Source organism: Lycorma delicatula, chromosome 10 (assembly GCF_047948215.1).
Source record: "Lycorma delicatula isolate Av1 chromosome 10, ASM4794821v1, whole genome shotgun sequence".
In the NCBI taxonomy this organism is placed as follows: domain Eukaryota; kingdom Metazoa; phylum Arthropoda; class Insecta; order Hemiptera; family Fulgoridae; genus Lycorma; species Lycorma delicatula.
This window is the reverse complement of record NC_134464.1, coordinates 76,238,298-76,254,980: the sequence shown is the minus strand read 5'-3', so window position 1 is coordinate 76,254,980 and position 16,683 is coordinate 76,238,298. Positions and strand designations below refer to the sequence as shown.

At 30.1% G+C, this 16,683-nt stretch overlaps 1 protein-coding gene across 3 annotated transcripts in view; it reads right to left on the bottom strand.

Annotated features, from left to right (window-relative positions):
• The window catches only part of l(3)mbn (lethal (3) malignant blood neoplasm), a 64,303-nt gene that overhangs the window by 25,896 nt on the left and 21,724 nt on the right, over nt 1–16,683 (bottom strand). For all 3 annotated transcript variants that reach the window (XM_075377475.1, XM_075377476.1, XM_075377474.1), the window contains exon 2: nt 1,300–1,435. In XM_075377475.1, coding sequence (XP_075233590.1) covers nt 1,300–1,432 — 133 coding nt within the window. In that variant the 5' untranslated portion in view covers nt 1,433–1,435. The remainder of the gene's footprint in view (nt 1–1,299; nt 1,436–16,683) is intronic.

The following is a 16,683-nucleotide window of genomic DNA, read 5'->3' as shown; positions in this document are numbered from 1 at the left end:
GGTTTAGAAACAACAAAATTAATGTGGATGGTGAAGAACGTTCGGGGAGACCCTCGACAATCACCGAGGACTTGTTGAAACCCGACGATGATGAAATCAGAAATATTTCCCTCAACGATTTCCGACCTGGCCCTTCTTTTTTCTGATGTTTTAAGAGCAGTTATTGGTCGCAATTCTCATGACCATTCAGGCTTCAAAAAGGTTTGTGCATGTTGGTTGCCGAACGTCTTAACGGAACGTCACAAAAAATCCAAATGGGATTTGCTTTGGAATTTTTGATGCGCTACACAGAAAAAGGTGATGAGTTCCTTAATTCAATTGTTACCGGCGATTAAACATGGATTTCGTATCACATGCCCGAGAGAAAACGGCAGTCAAGTGAATGGCGTATCCTCGATCACCAACCAGACCATAGTCATAGCCTTTTGGACGCAGACTGACGGCACAGTCTTTTGGGATCGGTTTGGCATACTGTTGATTGATTTCATGCCACGTGGAAAGACTATAAATGTAAAATCAAACTGCAAAACTCTTACGTAAGTTACGGTTCGTCAAAATTGGTGACGTGGGCGGCTGACCTACGGCGTCGTCTTTCTGTACGATAATGCACGTCCACATGCTGCGGGTCCGACACGTGATTTACTGAGAACATTTGTGTGGGAAATTTACAATCACCCACTACGTAGTCCGGACTTAGCTCCTTTTGATTACATTTGGGAAATTGAAGGCGTTTTTGAATGGAAAGCAATTCGCGGGTGACGATGAAATTAAAAATGCTGTTAATCACGTGGTTGGTAAATTGGTCATTGCAAATCAGCTGATTTTGAAGTCAAGAGTTCTAATGTTCAAATCCTGGTAAAGGCAGTTACTTTTATACAGATCTGAAAACTAGATCGTTGATACCGGTGTGCTTTGGTGGTTGGGTTTCAATTAACCACACATCTCAGGAATGATCGACCTGAGTCTGTACCAAGACTACACCTCATTTACATTCATACACATCATCCTTATTCATCTTCTGAAGTAATATTTTGTGATGGTTCCAGAAGATTTACAGAAAAAGGGCAGATTTAGGTCTAAACATTTTTTTGACTAAGTGTTTAAATCTTTTCATTATGTTTGTTTTTAGTTTCTAAAAATCCTTTGGGCTAGAAATGTTCAGCAGTTAGTGTTACCACTATTTTTGATAACCAGAAAAATAAAAAAACTTTATCATTTAACTTTTCAGTTTTGTGTAATTATGCTACTGTATAATTAGTTAGTTAATAATAATAATACCTTTGTTAATAAAAATAATACCTTTTTGTTCAGATCGGTGTTGATATCCTTCAATAGTAAATGCAAACTTGTAAGGTCTATTCTCATCTGTGAACCCGTCTGAATTTTGTGGTTTAACAAATGGCATTACAATCAATAAAAACAACAGCTTCATGCTCTAAAAAAAGTAAATAATAATCAAAAAAAGCACTCTTATTGGAGTAATAGAATGATTTATGTAATAAAATTTTACTTAAAATCCTCTTTTTATTATTTACATTGACAATGTTCTTATCCATGATAATTGGTGTATAATATGACATTCTATTTGAGATCTGAAAATTATTTTTGATTTAAAACAAAAATCAATAAAATATTTTAAATATTAATATTCACTAAAAAAGATACAATTTTATGAACTAGTATTAGTACAATTGAATTTGTATACAAATGCAGAAGATTTTGGTAATGATAATCAGAATGAAGTCCTGTTTCATCAGTAGCTACATTTATGTTAAATCAGGCAACACAGCTCTTTGGCCAGCACCAAATTTCATTCATTTTGTTTTCCATTAAATGATTAAAACATTATGGTGCTCATCAGATACATCAAAGAGATTTAATAAAGGAACAATTTTACTCCTTTACATTCGTAATAAAATCCTTTGCTAGAGACTGGTAAAGTTGATAACACTCTAGACCCAAATGTTTTTGATTCTTGGTGTCCTTGTTGAATCCAGATTTTTTCAAGGCACCCTATGCCAAATTCTCACAAGTACACTTTATGAAATACGCAATCATTTTTTGCAAGGATTAGGTAAAAAATAAACTTCCATAAACAGTTAAAGTTGTTTGCACCATATTTGCATGTCACATCCTATGATATAGAATTAAAAATGGAAATAAAGTTATGAAAATTGTGTGATTTTTTCTCTGTTGGTGTAAGAAAGGTACAGCTTCCCAGGGTGCCAAGGTGCACACCGTGAAAAACACTGCTCTATCTGATCTATACATTGAATGAAAACTGGTTTGGTAAAAAAAAAACTCCTCTAATTTAATAATGGCCTTTCTGTTACTGTTTACATATCTGTCAGAGGTGTTATCAAATTACTGGAATGATATATAAGAATTACACTGGCTAGTATTTAGGATTAAAAATTTTCATGCATTTAGTTTCATGAATATATTACTTATATAACAAAATAAGATTATCTAACTTTATCAAATCGATAACAGAATTATTTTAACATACACTTTTAACTACAGTACACGATGTTTAACTACGAAGACATACTTATTATGTGCACTTTTCGATTTTACAAATTACCTAACCATCTAAAAGATCTTTTGAATAAATTCCCCTTATTTATAAAAAAATTACTTTGTTAAATATTTTTACTTCCTTGTATGAAGTAAAGGAAGTATTGTGTTCGCAATTAATTTCAGATTTCAGTGAAAATATACATTTTGACCATCCCTGAATCCATTTTGACTAGTTTTGGCATAATGTCTGTACATATGTACGTAAGCTGTAATATTAAGTTGTGCACCGCCTCTTTTGATTGCAATCGACATGACAAAAAATGCCCCAAAAAGACCAAAATCCAAAACATTTGCATTTTGTACTTTTTCTTAACTGCATTAATAAACCTTCATTGAGAGCTTTTCAATGAAATATCATAAGCGGTAATTATTTTCATTGGTTCCAGAGTAATATCCAAATAAAATTTTAATTAATGAAATGTTTTGATCTTACAAGGGAGCACATCAGTTCGAATTTAACTTCATTTCTTTTTTTTAATGTAAATATATTGATTTATTAATAATTATTAACCTGTGATTGTAAAAATATTTTTACAGTACATAATAATCCAATAATAGAATAAAAAAAAAAAAATGAAAAATATCAGATGTTATTAGTGAAATATAATTTTGTGTTCTTTTCATTTTAATTCAAAAATTTTTACAGGGGTTAATAATTATAAATAAATTAATATATTTAAATTAAAAAAAAAAAACAGTAAAAAAAATACATATGTATATGAAGTTTGATTCAAAACGATGTGTGCATGTTTACGGATCTGACATGTTTTCACTTACACCACATAACTACTTGAGCGACGTGAAACAAAATTAATATATAAACTAATATAAAATGCTTACACAGACACCACAAAATAATATGATGCAAATGTGGTATCCACCACAATGCAAATGTGTAACTTTCCACTTTATTAAAGAATTGGATCTCACTTTCAAACGAAATGGGTTTAAATGAAGTGCAGCAAAAAATGTGTATATGTCGTTTAATAGAAGTACAAGGAAGTCATGTGGTGTCCACATCAAACCTTTTTATTTATTAATCTATATTTTGTAATTGATACTGCTCTGACTGCTCTGGTAAAGATTTTCCATGTTTTCCCTGATCCTTCCAGGCAAATGCTGGGATAATTTTTTTTTGTTCTCTAAAAAGCACAATTAATTATCCATAATATAATCTTTGAAATATAAAATTTTTTACTGATCAGAAAAAAATATTTATTTATTTGAATTTCTAGTAATGATTGTGACAGCAAATGAATCACAAGTCACTCAAAAATGAAATAGCCATCCTTAAAAAAAAAGCATCAAAATCAGATTTTCTAAGAAAAGTGAAGAGTGAAATAGTTTTTTATTATCTTTTCCACTAAAATAAATGTACTAAGGCATATTATGCATGCCAAGTCAGCTGAAAAGAGAATGATATTAAAATCTAAATTAACACTACTCTGTTCATTACAGGAATTATTGTGTAATGGACATCATTACTTACAGAGAAAAATACTCTGACCAGTGCCATTTGTACCTTAGTTGTTTTATATGTATCACAGTTATAAGAAACAGACCTCCACAGTTATATAACCTCCAGCTCCATAAGGAAACATTTTTGTGGAATGAAGAAAATATACTGTTGAAAAATCTTGTTTTAAGAAAGAATTAATGAGCACTTACTAAACTATTTTATGAAAAAATATGAGTTAAAATTTTTTTAGTTTTTTAGAATGAAAGACACACCAGTTTTAATGATAATATTTTGGTTAACTTTCATCTTACCTGCTAAAATATATGTTTATAGTATTGTAAAAATAGTTATTGTTATAAAATATGTCTATAGGTATTTTTGAAAGGTTCACCAGGAACCCTGTTTATTTTTAGGGAAAAGATTTTCCCTACTAAGCTAGAGCTTACGAAACACACAGTTTCACAATAAAAAAGGGGTTCATTTTACTTTGGAATATCTCCTAGTCTGTATCTTGTAACTGTAATGCACATAAATAAATTTTGGTACAAATCAGTTTATTCAATAAGTATTTCAGCCAATAGACATACTGTTGTTGAGTAGGAAACCTTTTTACCTAGGATAGAAACAGTATATTACTGTATTAATAATTTAGCACTGATCAGCTTAAATATAAGTTATACAACAATAAAAATTATTTTTCCTCTAAAAATTAAGGAATCAATTGAGTAGTAATGATACAACTATATACACATCTCTGAAAGCATGCGATATGTAGATGTATCCAAATGAACCATAAATCGTTTTTGGGAATTTCCTTTCTAAATTAATTGTTGAAATATATGCTGGATAAAGCTCGGGACTCATTGTTCCTCGGAAATATATATTTATACAGTATATGATATATATTTATTGTATAATTCTCTTATGAATAATCCCAATCAACATTTTTTGTTCATGATTTTTGACAAATTATAGTTCTATCTTTTTACAGCTGTACCCCTCATTTTTATAAGTTATAGTATTTTTATAACTTGTAGATCGGTTGATTCAAAAATGACTTCACAACTTTAAAAGCTTATAAAAATTTATTGAGATAACTTACAGGCTTGGTTGAGATCTCATTTCATAGCAAAACACATCAAGTTTTGACTTACATAGTGCATTATTACAAAAGTCGGCCACCAGCACTGTTAACAGTATTTTTTTAAAATGGATACAGTTATTGGTGAGGAACATGCTCGCTGTGTGTTTTGGCTTCATGATTTGCAGTTAGCAACTGCAGTTCAACATAATTTTTGTAGAGAGTCTACTGGCATACAATTTACTCTTGGCACCACTGAGACAGTTTATTGTTCTTCCAGGAGGCAACTGTAAATGGTATCATTTATCTGGACATACTTGAAAATTTTCTAATTCCTCAGTTAGATGATGATGAAGAACAACATTACTATCAGCAACAAAGAGCACCACCTCACTATTGCCTAGAAGCCCGAGATTTTTTTGATGCTTGATTCGCATGTGAAGATCCATATGCATGGCCACCTCGCTCCTCAGATTTGACCTCGGTATTCTTTTCTTGTGGGGTTTAATTACAGATTGGGTTTATGTACCACCTTTGCCTGCTGATTTTGTTGAGCTAAGACTTCATATTAATGCTGTATCCCAACCCTGTAGGTTTAAGACACCTGCCTTGTGATGCTTCCTGGTCACTACACTCCCCCCCTGTTCCTAGCCCTGATGGGCTTTAATGGGAGATATTAATGCTGCAGCTGCAAAGGTAACGCCTGACTTGTTGGCTACAATCTGGAATGAAATCGACTTCAAGTGGGATGTATATCAAATTACTCTTATAAACCATAGCGAAGCAAAATAAAGGTTGAGTGACAAACTTTATATGTTTTTCTATAAAATGAGACCTCAATCGAATCTGTAGTTATATAGATAAATTTTTATAAGCTTTTAAAGTTACAAAGTCCTTTTTGAATCACCTGTTATTTCATATATAAAAAAATTTCAATTAAAAAACATCATTTCACCTTATGTTTCTTCTCATGGTAAAGATTTATAATTCTTGTTTATACATTCCACTAAATGTTTGTACAGAGTTTATTCAAATAAGGATAAACTACCACTGGACACTAGCAATGAATAAATTAAATAAATTATTAAACTGTAATTAACAAGACAATTACTTCTATTATATTGCATAATATTTATTACAACAGACATCTTGCTATTCGGTAAGCTAATTTAACTTTGTAATAAATAAAAAGACATTAATGCAATATTCTTTATTAGAAATCATTTTTAAAAGAAACTATAAAGTACAATATAAGATTTTATCTAGATAATTACATAATTTAAAATACGTAAAAATGAATTATTATCATTAAATAACATTAACATAATCAAGTTTTAAATAATGTACGATATTTAAATTATTTACTGATTTGCTAAAATATATAACCCTATTTTATGATACCTTTAAAATAAATCATTGATACAGGTAATACATAAATATATTAATATTATTTAACAAGCATATTACAACAATTATTCAATCGATATTCCTTTTTAATTATAAATATGAGTAAAGAAATATTTTTGATTATCTAAGAAAACATTATTTCTCTACTTATAGTAAAAAATTATTACTTTTCTATTTTATCATATCCACTTTTATTTCAGAATAAATAAGATTTGTTACAGACAACTTTAAAAAAAAACCCATAAAATATGTTAAAAAAAAAAAATTACTTTTCTGACATTATTACTTTTCAGTCATAAATAGTGTATGAGTTTTTTCATTTCTTAACGTTTCATAACCCAGGGAAAAAAGAAAAAAAAAGTGGAGTTAATATTCTTACATACATACATTGGTGTGTTTGAAGCTTAATAACTTTTGATTGGATAAACAGATTTTGATGAAATTTTGTACAATGACGTGTATATCAGTCAATTTTTGGTAAAATGTTGGAGTCTATATCTTCAGGGGGTAGGGTAGAGTTCTTTGAGGTGAGTTCTCAAAATTTTCAAACGTAATCCCAATTTATATTAAGCTTAGTACTTGTGTACATGCTTATCTAACCACTAAAAAAAAAGATTGCCTCTAAATTCTCCCGTCTTCCTCAAAAATTGAAAAAGCTATCATGTTATTATTAATTACATATTTTTTAACAAAATATATTTTATCTCTTTTTCAGCATAATATTAGTGCAAGTGGTCCAAAAATAAAATACTTTAAAGAAAAATTGGGTGGGGAGCATAAAAAAGTAAAAGATATCGTTTTTTTGAATTTTTTAAACTTTTTCATGTATCATTATTTTTCCACTACATAAGAATAAATAATTAGTGCCAGGAAAGTATACAACTTGGTTGTCATCTTTTTTATATTTCTACTTTAAAAGTCGACATCAAATTCATAATGAATACCAACTTCAAAAAGTTAAAATTAATAAAAACAATAAAATTAATATTTGTTTTATATATATATATGTAAGATTTTACACTTTTTATTTTAGTTTTAAAAATGGATAAGTCTACAAAAATATGTACGTAAGAAAAAACCATTCCTAAAAAACAGAAGGTTTTTTAAAAATAAGAAAAAAGGATGCCGGAAATGGAAAATATATATTCCGCATTTATATTGCGAGCGTGCGCACGTGTGTTATATATATATATATATATGTGTGTGTGTGTGTGTGCGCATAAAGTATGTTATTAAACAATTTTTGAACCCTTAAATAACTTTTCAGCCGTTGTGAACATAGAAATATGAAATTTAATGAATGCTCCTATCTCGAAAACCGATCTCCGTGGCGGAGTGGTAGCGTCTCAGCCTTTCATCCGGAGGTCCCGAGTTCGAATCCTAGTCAGGCATGGCATTTTTCATAGGCAACAATACTGATCGGTCAAGAACGACTCACGTCCGACTCAACTAATTTATATCTAATTCTAACATGCATATCTAAATCTCAATGAAACTAAGGTAGCATTTTGGAAATTTTTTGCCTCAAAAGTTTACACACACGCACGCACACACACATACGAGTATATATATCCTGTCAAGTATTTTCCGTGACTTATTTGATATTTATATTGAACACTGTTCACGCGCATACAACCACGCTTCTTCAAAACAGAAATTTGTCTCCGAATTTACTTTCAAAATTAGTGATCATTTTTTTTATTTACTTGTACGAACTAAAGGAAGTACTGTGATCGCGAAATATTTCGGTTTTCAGATTTCAACGGAAATATCCATTTTGATCATCCCTGAATCCAATTTGACTAGTTTCGATGTGACGTTTGCACGTACGTGTATGTACGTATCTCGCATAACTCAAAAACAATTAGCCGTAGGATGTTAAATTTTGGATTTAGGACGGTTGTAACATCTAGTTGTGCACATTCCCTTTTGACTGCAATCGACTGAACCAAAAGTATCCAAAAATCAACAAAAAATATGAATTTTGGACTTTTACTTAACTGCAGTAATAAGCCCTCATTGAGAGCTTTTCAACGATGTATCATAAGTGGTACTTATTTTCATTGGTTTCGAGTTACAACCAAATAAGATTTTAATTAATTAAATGTTTGGATCTTACAAGCGAAGGCACATCGGTTTGAATCAGACTTCATCTCCTTTTTCTTTAACTTTTTTTTTTTAATTTAAATATATTGATTTATTAATAATGTTAACGTCTGATTGTAAAAAACGTTTTACGATAAATAATAATAATTCAATAATAAAAATTTAAAAAAAATATATGATAAAATCAGTAAATCAGTATTAATGAAGTAAAATTTTATGTACTTTTCATTTAAAAAAAATGTGTATATATAAATTAATAGGCGTACAAGAAAGTCATGGTGTCCACATGAGATTTTTTTTCTTAGAGCTGAAAATGTAGTGGAATTAATAAAAATGATCTTATATTGAAATAAAAATGAATCAATGTAGAAGTAAAATAATAGAATGAAAGTTTAAGCTTAACAGAATGTGTCTAGCTGCATGTAAATAAGTCGTACTTGCTCCTAGATAATCTTTTTTGTAAAAAAAAATGATCATTAATTTTGAAAATAAATTCGGAGAAAAATTTCTTTTAGAAAAAGCGTGGTTGTGTGCGTGAACAGTGTTCAATATAAATATTAAATAAATCATGAAAAATACTAGACTGGATGAGTTTTGATTTTGAAATATTCTACAAAATATGCTTACGGCTGGCGTGTCGTTGGCGATTGGACACATCAACGGGCCAGTGAAACAAATTTGATTTTTAACTAACTTCTTTGCACTTTCAACACTTTTCATTTTCTTTTTCGTCTTAAATTTTATGCACATTTGGAGTATAATTCCGTATCCAGTAATATCACATTTATTGGGGTTTGTGTTAATGATATCTTACAAATGGTGCACAGTTGTCTCTTGGCGTATTATAGAGAGATTTAATTTAGTACCGCAGAGTACTTTTTTGGACATTCTATATATGTACTCGAAGGAAATGTTTCTTCAATTTCATTTAAAACGAGTAAATTTCATGTGTGCTGTCATTTAATAAAAACTAAGACAAATATAAGCCTGAGGCATGACGTAGAACCTTTTTACTTTTGGGACGTGTTCATAAAGGCGGTCATTTAAAATTCCGGCTAGAATGCAAATTTTAAGGCCTGATTTTCTCTATCGTTCGACTATGATAACTCGTTTCTTTAAAAAAAAGAGAGTTGAATACGTAATTAAGTGAAATAGGAATAAATCTTTTTTTTTTTTAATTTTGTCCGAGCGAATCTAGGTTGTTATGACAAATGTTCATCTCATTATTTTATATGTTTATGTGTTAGTGTGTCTATATAACTAGGCCTACGACTTTCCAACGGGTGAATAGATTTTAAATAATTTGCTATATTATACTATTAATCTTAGATAAAAGTAGGCTCTTCAGCGGGAGATTCTCAACTAAATAACTAGTTTAGGATTTGGGCCATCATACAGGATAATATTGGTCCAGTTCTAATAGAGTTCACTTTTCTCCTTCATTAATGTGTATCTCGGTTCAGGTAAAAATGAAAAAAAAAAAGAAAAAAATGCACTGTATTAAATAACTGTTTTATAAAAATAATTTCCAAACGAAAGCCTTGAAAAAAATTAAGTTTTACAAAAGTCAGAATATAAAATATTTCTCTTTATACAACTGCGAACTAAGTAATAGCTTCTATACGAGAATTTATAAGCATTATCTATCTTTCTTTTTAAATTAAAAATATATAATGGTGTAATTAAAAAAAATCTGATGTGGACACCATCTGACTTCCTTGTACGGTAATTAAATTATATATACTCATTTATTGCTGCACTTCATTTAAACTTATTTCATTTGAAAGTGAGATACGATCCTCCAATTCTTTAATAAAGTGAACGGTTACACAAGTGCTAAAATATTAGTTTTTATTAACATCAAATATTTATACAATTATTAATTCAACAATCTTACATGAAATATTAGGATAGAGTAAAAGTACCCTTAATTACTCGTATTACTAGATCAGTATTATTCGTGTCTTTATGAGCTTACTGATATACAAACCTTTCAGATTTTTGGTGTGTCGTATAAATAAAAGTTAGTAATAATTAAACTATTCCGTTTAGTGAACTCCTGTATACTAGTTACAAATATTAATTTTGATCTTACGGGGTAAAATATTCTGTTTTTATTATTGGATTATTTGGTGAATAATCAGAAATGAAAAAGAAAGATAACATGAAGATATATATCTCAAAAAAAAAAACGAAAGAAGATAAACGTGAAAATGTTACGAACAAGGTAAGAATAAAAAAAATTAAGAGAAGATGATAAATACAAAGAGGAAGAAATGTTAAAACCAAAGAAAAAATAAAAAGAAAGAAAATGTTGCAAACAAAGAAAGAATAAAAACATTAAGAGAATATAAAGATTACATTAATATAGAGGAAGAGAATGATAAAATCAATTAACATTAAGGGAGGATGATGAATACAAAGAGAGAAAATTTGAAAACAAGAGAACGTGTACACAAATTAAGATCAGAAGAATTATATCAAACCAAACAGCAATTAAATGATTGGCAACAAAAAACAAAACGAAATGATTATCAACTCCGACTTGGGAGAATATTGTCCGACAATATCAGAGGAGTAATGAACTAAAATAAAATAATTTTTAGCAATTTATTAAAGATCAGGCATGTATGCCTCAGTATATATGTTGTTTTTGTGAGGGTCTATTTTTCAGTCACTCTGTAGTTAACTTAGATAAAATTAAACAGAACTTAAACTAGAAAAAAAAAATACGATTCTAAATTATAATTTTCAATTAATATTAAATAATGAGATGTTTCATGAAATCTATTACATATAGAAATAGTTAATAACGTCTATTAAATTACATATACATATTTTTAGGTACATAAAATTTTATTTCACTAACTTCTGATTTTTTTCATTTTTTTTTTATTATTATAGAATAATTATCTATTGTAAAGATTTTTTTACAATCACGGGTTAGTAATTAATAATAAATTAATTTATTTAAATTAGAAAAAAAAATTAATTAATTAAAAAAAAAGATGAAGTCTGATTCGAATCGATGTGCCTTAAGTGGTACATAAGTACCACTTATGATACATCGTTAAATAGTTCTCAATGAGGGATTATTACTGCAGTTAAGAAAAAATCAAAAATCCATATTGTCGTTGGATTTTGTGCTTTTTTTGGACACTTTTGGTTTAGTCGATTGCAGTCAAAAGGATTTTTAAGATTACACCAGTCAAATTTTTTAATTACAGTCATGTATATTTTTAATTTAAAAAGAAAGATAATGTTTATAAATTCTCGCATAGAAGCTATTATTTAGTTCGTAATTGTATAACTAGATGTTACAACAGTCCTAAATCCAAAATTTCAACATCCTAACGCTAATTGTTTTTGAGTTGTGTGAAATACGTACAAACGCCACGCCGAAACTAGTCAAAATGGATTCAGTGATGGTCAAAATGGATATTTTCGATGAAATCTGATAACTGAAATTTTTCGCGATCACAATACTTCCTTTAGTTCGTACAAGGAAACAAATAGTTACCAACTTTTTTAAAAGTTTATTTGTGTATTTTTTATAAATCATTCGTTACTAAATAACATATTTCTTTTTAAGATACGGGATGGTAAAGATTTTGGGAAAATGAATAAAACAACTTTAAATTTTTTTGTACGTGTTCTTACTATATTTGACTCTAATGGTTTATAAATTATTTTACATAATTAGGAATATTAATTGTTTGATTAAAAAAAAAACCATAACACTTTGGTAAAATTTAACATATACATAGATATTTAACATTTATACATATTCATATATATATATTACTTTCCCGAATAATATAGATAGAATAACAGCTATATTAAAGATGAAAGTATGGTTGTTTTCAAAAATAGGTATCGGATTTTTTGCAAATCTATATGATTTAGGGGTCTACTGTTCATGTAGACAAAAATACATATTTATATACGAATTTGCATCCCACTGTTTTTGGCCTCATATATCAGGATTGACGGAACCGATTTTCTTCATATTTGGCTCAGATATTTCTATACGTAAGCCATTGATCTATTAAATCTTTTCAAAATTTTTTAAAGGGGAGGGAGGATATCGCGAAAAAGACGATTTAGATTTTCTTCAGAGGATTTTCAACCCACCGGGTTGGTCTAGTGGTGAACTCATCATCGTAAATCAGCTGATTTCGAAGTCAATAATTCTAAGGTTCAAATCCTAGCAAAGGTTTTAGCACTTTTATATGGATTTGAATACTAGATTATAGTGGATTGTGATTAATCACACCTCTCAGGAGTGATCAACCTTCTGTTTCTTTGTTTTAGTCTACGGAACCACCGTAAGGTAGTACATCAGAGGATGATATGTATGAATGTAAACAAAGTGTAATCTTTTACTGTCTCAGGTTCCTGAGATGTGCGGTTAATAAAAACCCAACCACCAAAGAACACCGGTATCCATGATCTAATATTCAAATCAGCTAAAGTAACTGCCTTTACTAGGATTTGAACCTTAGAATTCTCGACTTCGAAATCAGCTGATTAAGATGACGAGTTCACCCACCACTAGATCAAGCCGGTAGTTAGGAATGGTCGACCTGAGACTGTACAAGGCTACACTTCATTTACATCCATAAAAGTCATTCTCTGAAGTAATACCTTACGGTGGTTCCGGGGACTAGACAGAAAAGAATTAGAGAAGTTTTTAGAGAAAACTTTACTTTGATAAATTTGTTATTTTTTAAAATTAGTGATTTTTTTCAAATAAATCAACCCCCACCTCTTAAAATTGAAATATATGGTTTTTGTTTTTTCTCTATTTCTCTTCGGTTTTAACGGTTAAATTTTTTCGATCATAGTTAGATAGAGCTACCAAAACAAAACAAAAATATCTTCAACTTTCCAGAATTATAAACATTTGAATTAGAACACAGAAAGTAAAAACGTTCATTACCAAACAGGTTTTGGATGGCAGGCAAAAATCCTTGTCTGAAGCACATCTAAATACGCCTTACCATTTACGGTACCCTCGAAGAAGGGACCAATCAAATCACGCACTAAAGACCGCACCACACAGCAACCCCCGGTAGATTCACTGCCCTGTCCACATGGGCGTGAGAATTTTCAGGAGTCCAGTAGGTACAATTGTGGTGCTTCACAGTACCGTTAATTTTGAATTGCGCCTCGTCAGTCCACAAAAACTTTCCTGCAAATTCCTCATCCTTGCCAACCATGTGCTCAAACCATTCACAATACTCCATCCTTCGGTCTGGGTCATCCTCATTCATCGCATGTAGCAGTCTTGGAATGTACACTTTCCACTCTTCAGAATGCGTCTTACACTTGACCGCTCACCCCACTTTCGCGCGCTCCCTGATTCACTGATTTTTGTGGTGATCGGGTGAAATGTTGCAACACCTCAGTACTGGACGCCGGACTCGTAGCTGTTCGAGGTCGGCCGGATATTTCCTTGTTTCAAACTCTCTCTGCCACTGCCGTTGTACCTCGTGAATGTTCTCGCACTTCCAGTACCACCTCAGTACAGCCTTGCGTTCAATAAAAGATAAGCGAACCTCAGCCATTGTTGCTACTCGACTGTCTTCTACTGCACTGGCTAATGTGACTGGCTCGTTCTACCGGTATCATCGTTTTGAACACATGATACTTTTATTTCTTTTAGCCTCCGGGACTACCGTTACGTATTGCTTCAAAGTATGAGATGAATTCGAATTCGGGACCTTAATTACAATGAAAAATGATTTTAATTTCAGTGATCTATTAAAGTTAGGTTTATTAAATACGATTTCGATCTTTAAGTATTTATCCGAAAATTCATTCTTTATTACTTTTAACATTTTATATTCTGAGATGGACGAATTTACTATCTGTATTTTTAGCTTCCGGGATCATCGTTACGTACTGCTTCAGAAGATGACATGAAATGACAATTCTGTACCGTGTGAAAATGCCATGTCAGACCGGGATTCGAGAGTTCTAAGGTTCAAATCCTAGTAAAGGCCGTTAAAGGTCTAGTACTAGGTAAAGGTCAGTAAAGGTGTAGTTCTAGACCGTGGATACCGGTGTTCTTTGGTAGTTGGGTTTCAATTAACTACACATCTCAGGAATGGTCAACCTGAGACTGCACAAGACTGCAGTTAATTTACATTCATACATATCATTTTCAATCATCCTCTGAAGTAATACCTTATAGTGGTTCCGGAAGCTAAACAAAAAAGAAAGAAGATCGAGATTCGAACCCGGGACCTCCGGATGAAAGTCCGAGACCCTAACACATGATACTAAGTGGACAACCTGAGACTGCACAAGACTACAGTTAATTTACATTCATACATATCATTCTCAATCATCCTCTGAAGTAATAATACCTTACGGTGATTTCGGAAGCTAAACAAAAAAAGAAAGAAGATCGAGATTCGAACCTGGGACCTCCGGATGAAAGGCCGAGACCCTAACACATGATACTAACGTAACATGAAGTAAAAAAAAACAAAACCAAAAGCTAGTTAAGTTAAAACAATGAAAGCAATTATTTTCAAAAATTATTACAGCAGTGCAACATCCTTTCCTTCTCTACCTAAAATCAGAAATTCGCTCTTTTGGCGCAATTACTGCTACAGATTTTATTTCACTTTTATAAAATAAAAATATTTTATTTAATATTTATCAAGATTCAGGTTTCTCACCTTATTTCTTTTTTACAAACGCTTTATTCAAATGAACAATGATTTTACATAATGATCCATATTTTACATAAAAATTTAAAAGTTAAAAAATACAACTGATTAAAAAAACAATAAATAAAAAAAATCATTCTTCTTTAAATTCGATTTTTAGATTCACGGACAAATTGGGAGTTAGTAACATATTGTTTTTAATATGACCGTTAATTTGGTTTTTAATTTAAATTTTAAAAATTTTGAAATTTAAAAAGTAATTTTGTTTTACTTTTTAATATTGTTTTTAATTCGATTATCTTTTAAAGATTATTTTATTATTGAATAATTTGCTCTTACAATTTTTTACGCGGAGGTTTAAGGAGAGTCGATTATTTTATATATAGAAAATTAACTGGGACTTTAATGACAAAGGAAAGAAGAAGAAGAAGAAAAAAAGATATAGAATAGTGAAGAAAGATATTAAATGAAAAGAAAAAAAAACATGAAACGTTAATAGTTAGCAGTTACCGTGTTATTATAATGGCAAAAAAGGGACGGGTAAAGAAAAAGATTATAAAAAGAAAAAAAAGACAAGTACTGTTTACTTGAATACATAATCACGTATTTGAAATTTATCTATATGTCATACGGGTCAGTTAAAGAATATTGTGGATTGTTAATCGTGACAAAATAAAAAAGAGAAAAAGATAAGACAGGAGGCAAAACATTATTATAAAATTATATTGTTTAATATCAAAGAATAACAAGTTTCAATATTTTATGACGTCACGGATTAATATCTATTACTATTCTATAGGTTATATCGTGTATTATAATTCTAACATGTTAATAGTAGCTTATAAATATTTCATTTATTTATATGTATATTTATAGGGCATGGCAATAACTACATCCTTTATTATGTACCGTGAGTGATGAAAGGAGAGAACGGATTCCACATTTATCTATAACTGTCCCTGAGAAGAGCTTTTGGTTCTGCGGATAGATTAGAAATGTTTATTTATACGTATTTACCGTCTTTTTTAAATTTATAATTATTTTTTGTAATCAAAAACATTGGCAATGATGTTACTAAATTCCTAGAATTCTTATTGAGCTTATGATTTATTCCTTCTTTTAGTGATAGGAAGTTGACAATAATTATTATTATTAATGTACACTTAACTTTTGGTAAACTCCTAAGAATTTACCTTATACATGAATGGAAGCTTATGACTGATAAAATCTCTACAAGATACAGGTAGCTAGAAAAAGGAATAAAACAAGAAGAATAACAAAATACAAATGCAGAATGTGCGTTGGTGTAGTTATATCTATTATATACGGTGTATCACGAAGTTCTCTCAGGACTTTCATAATCTATT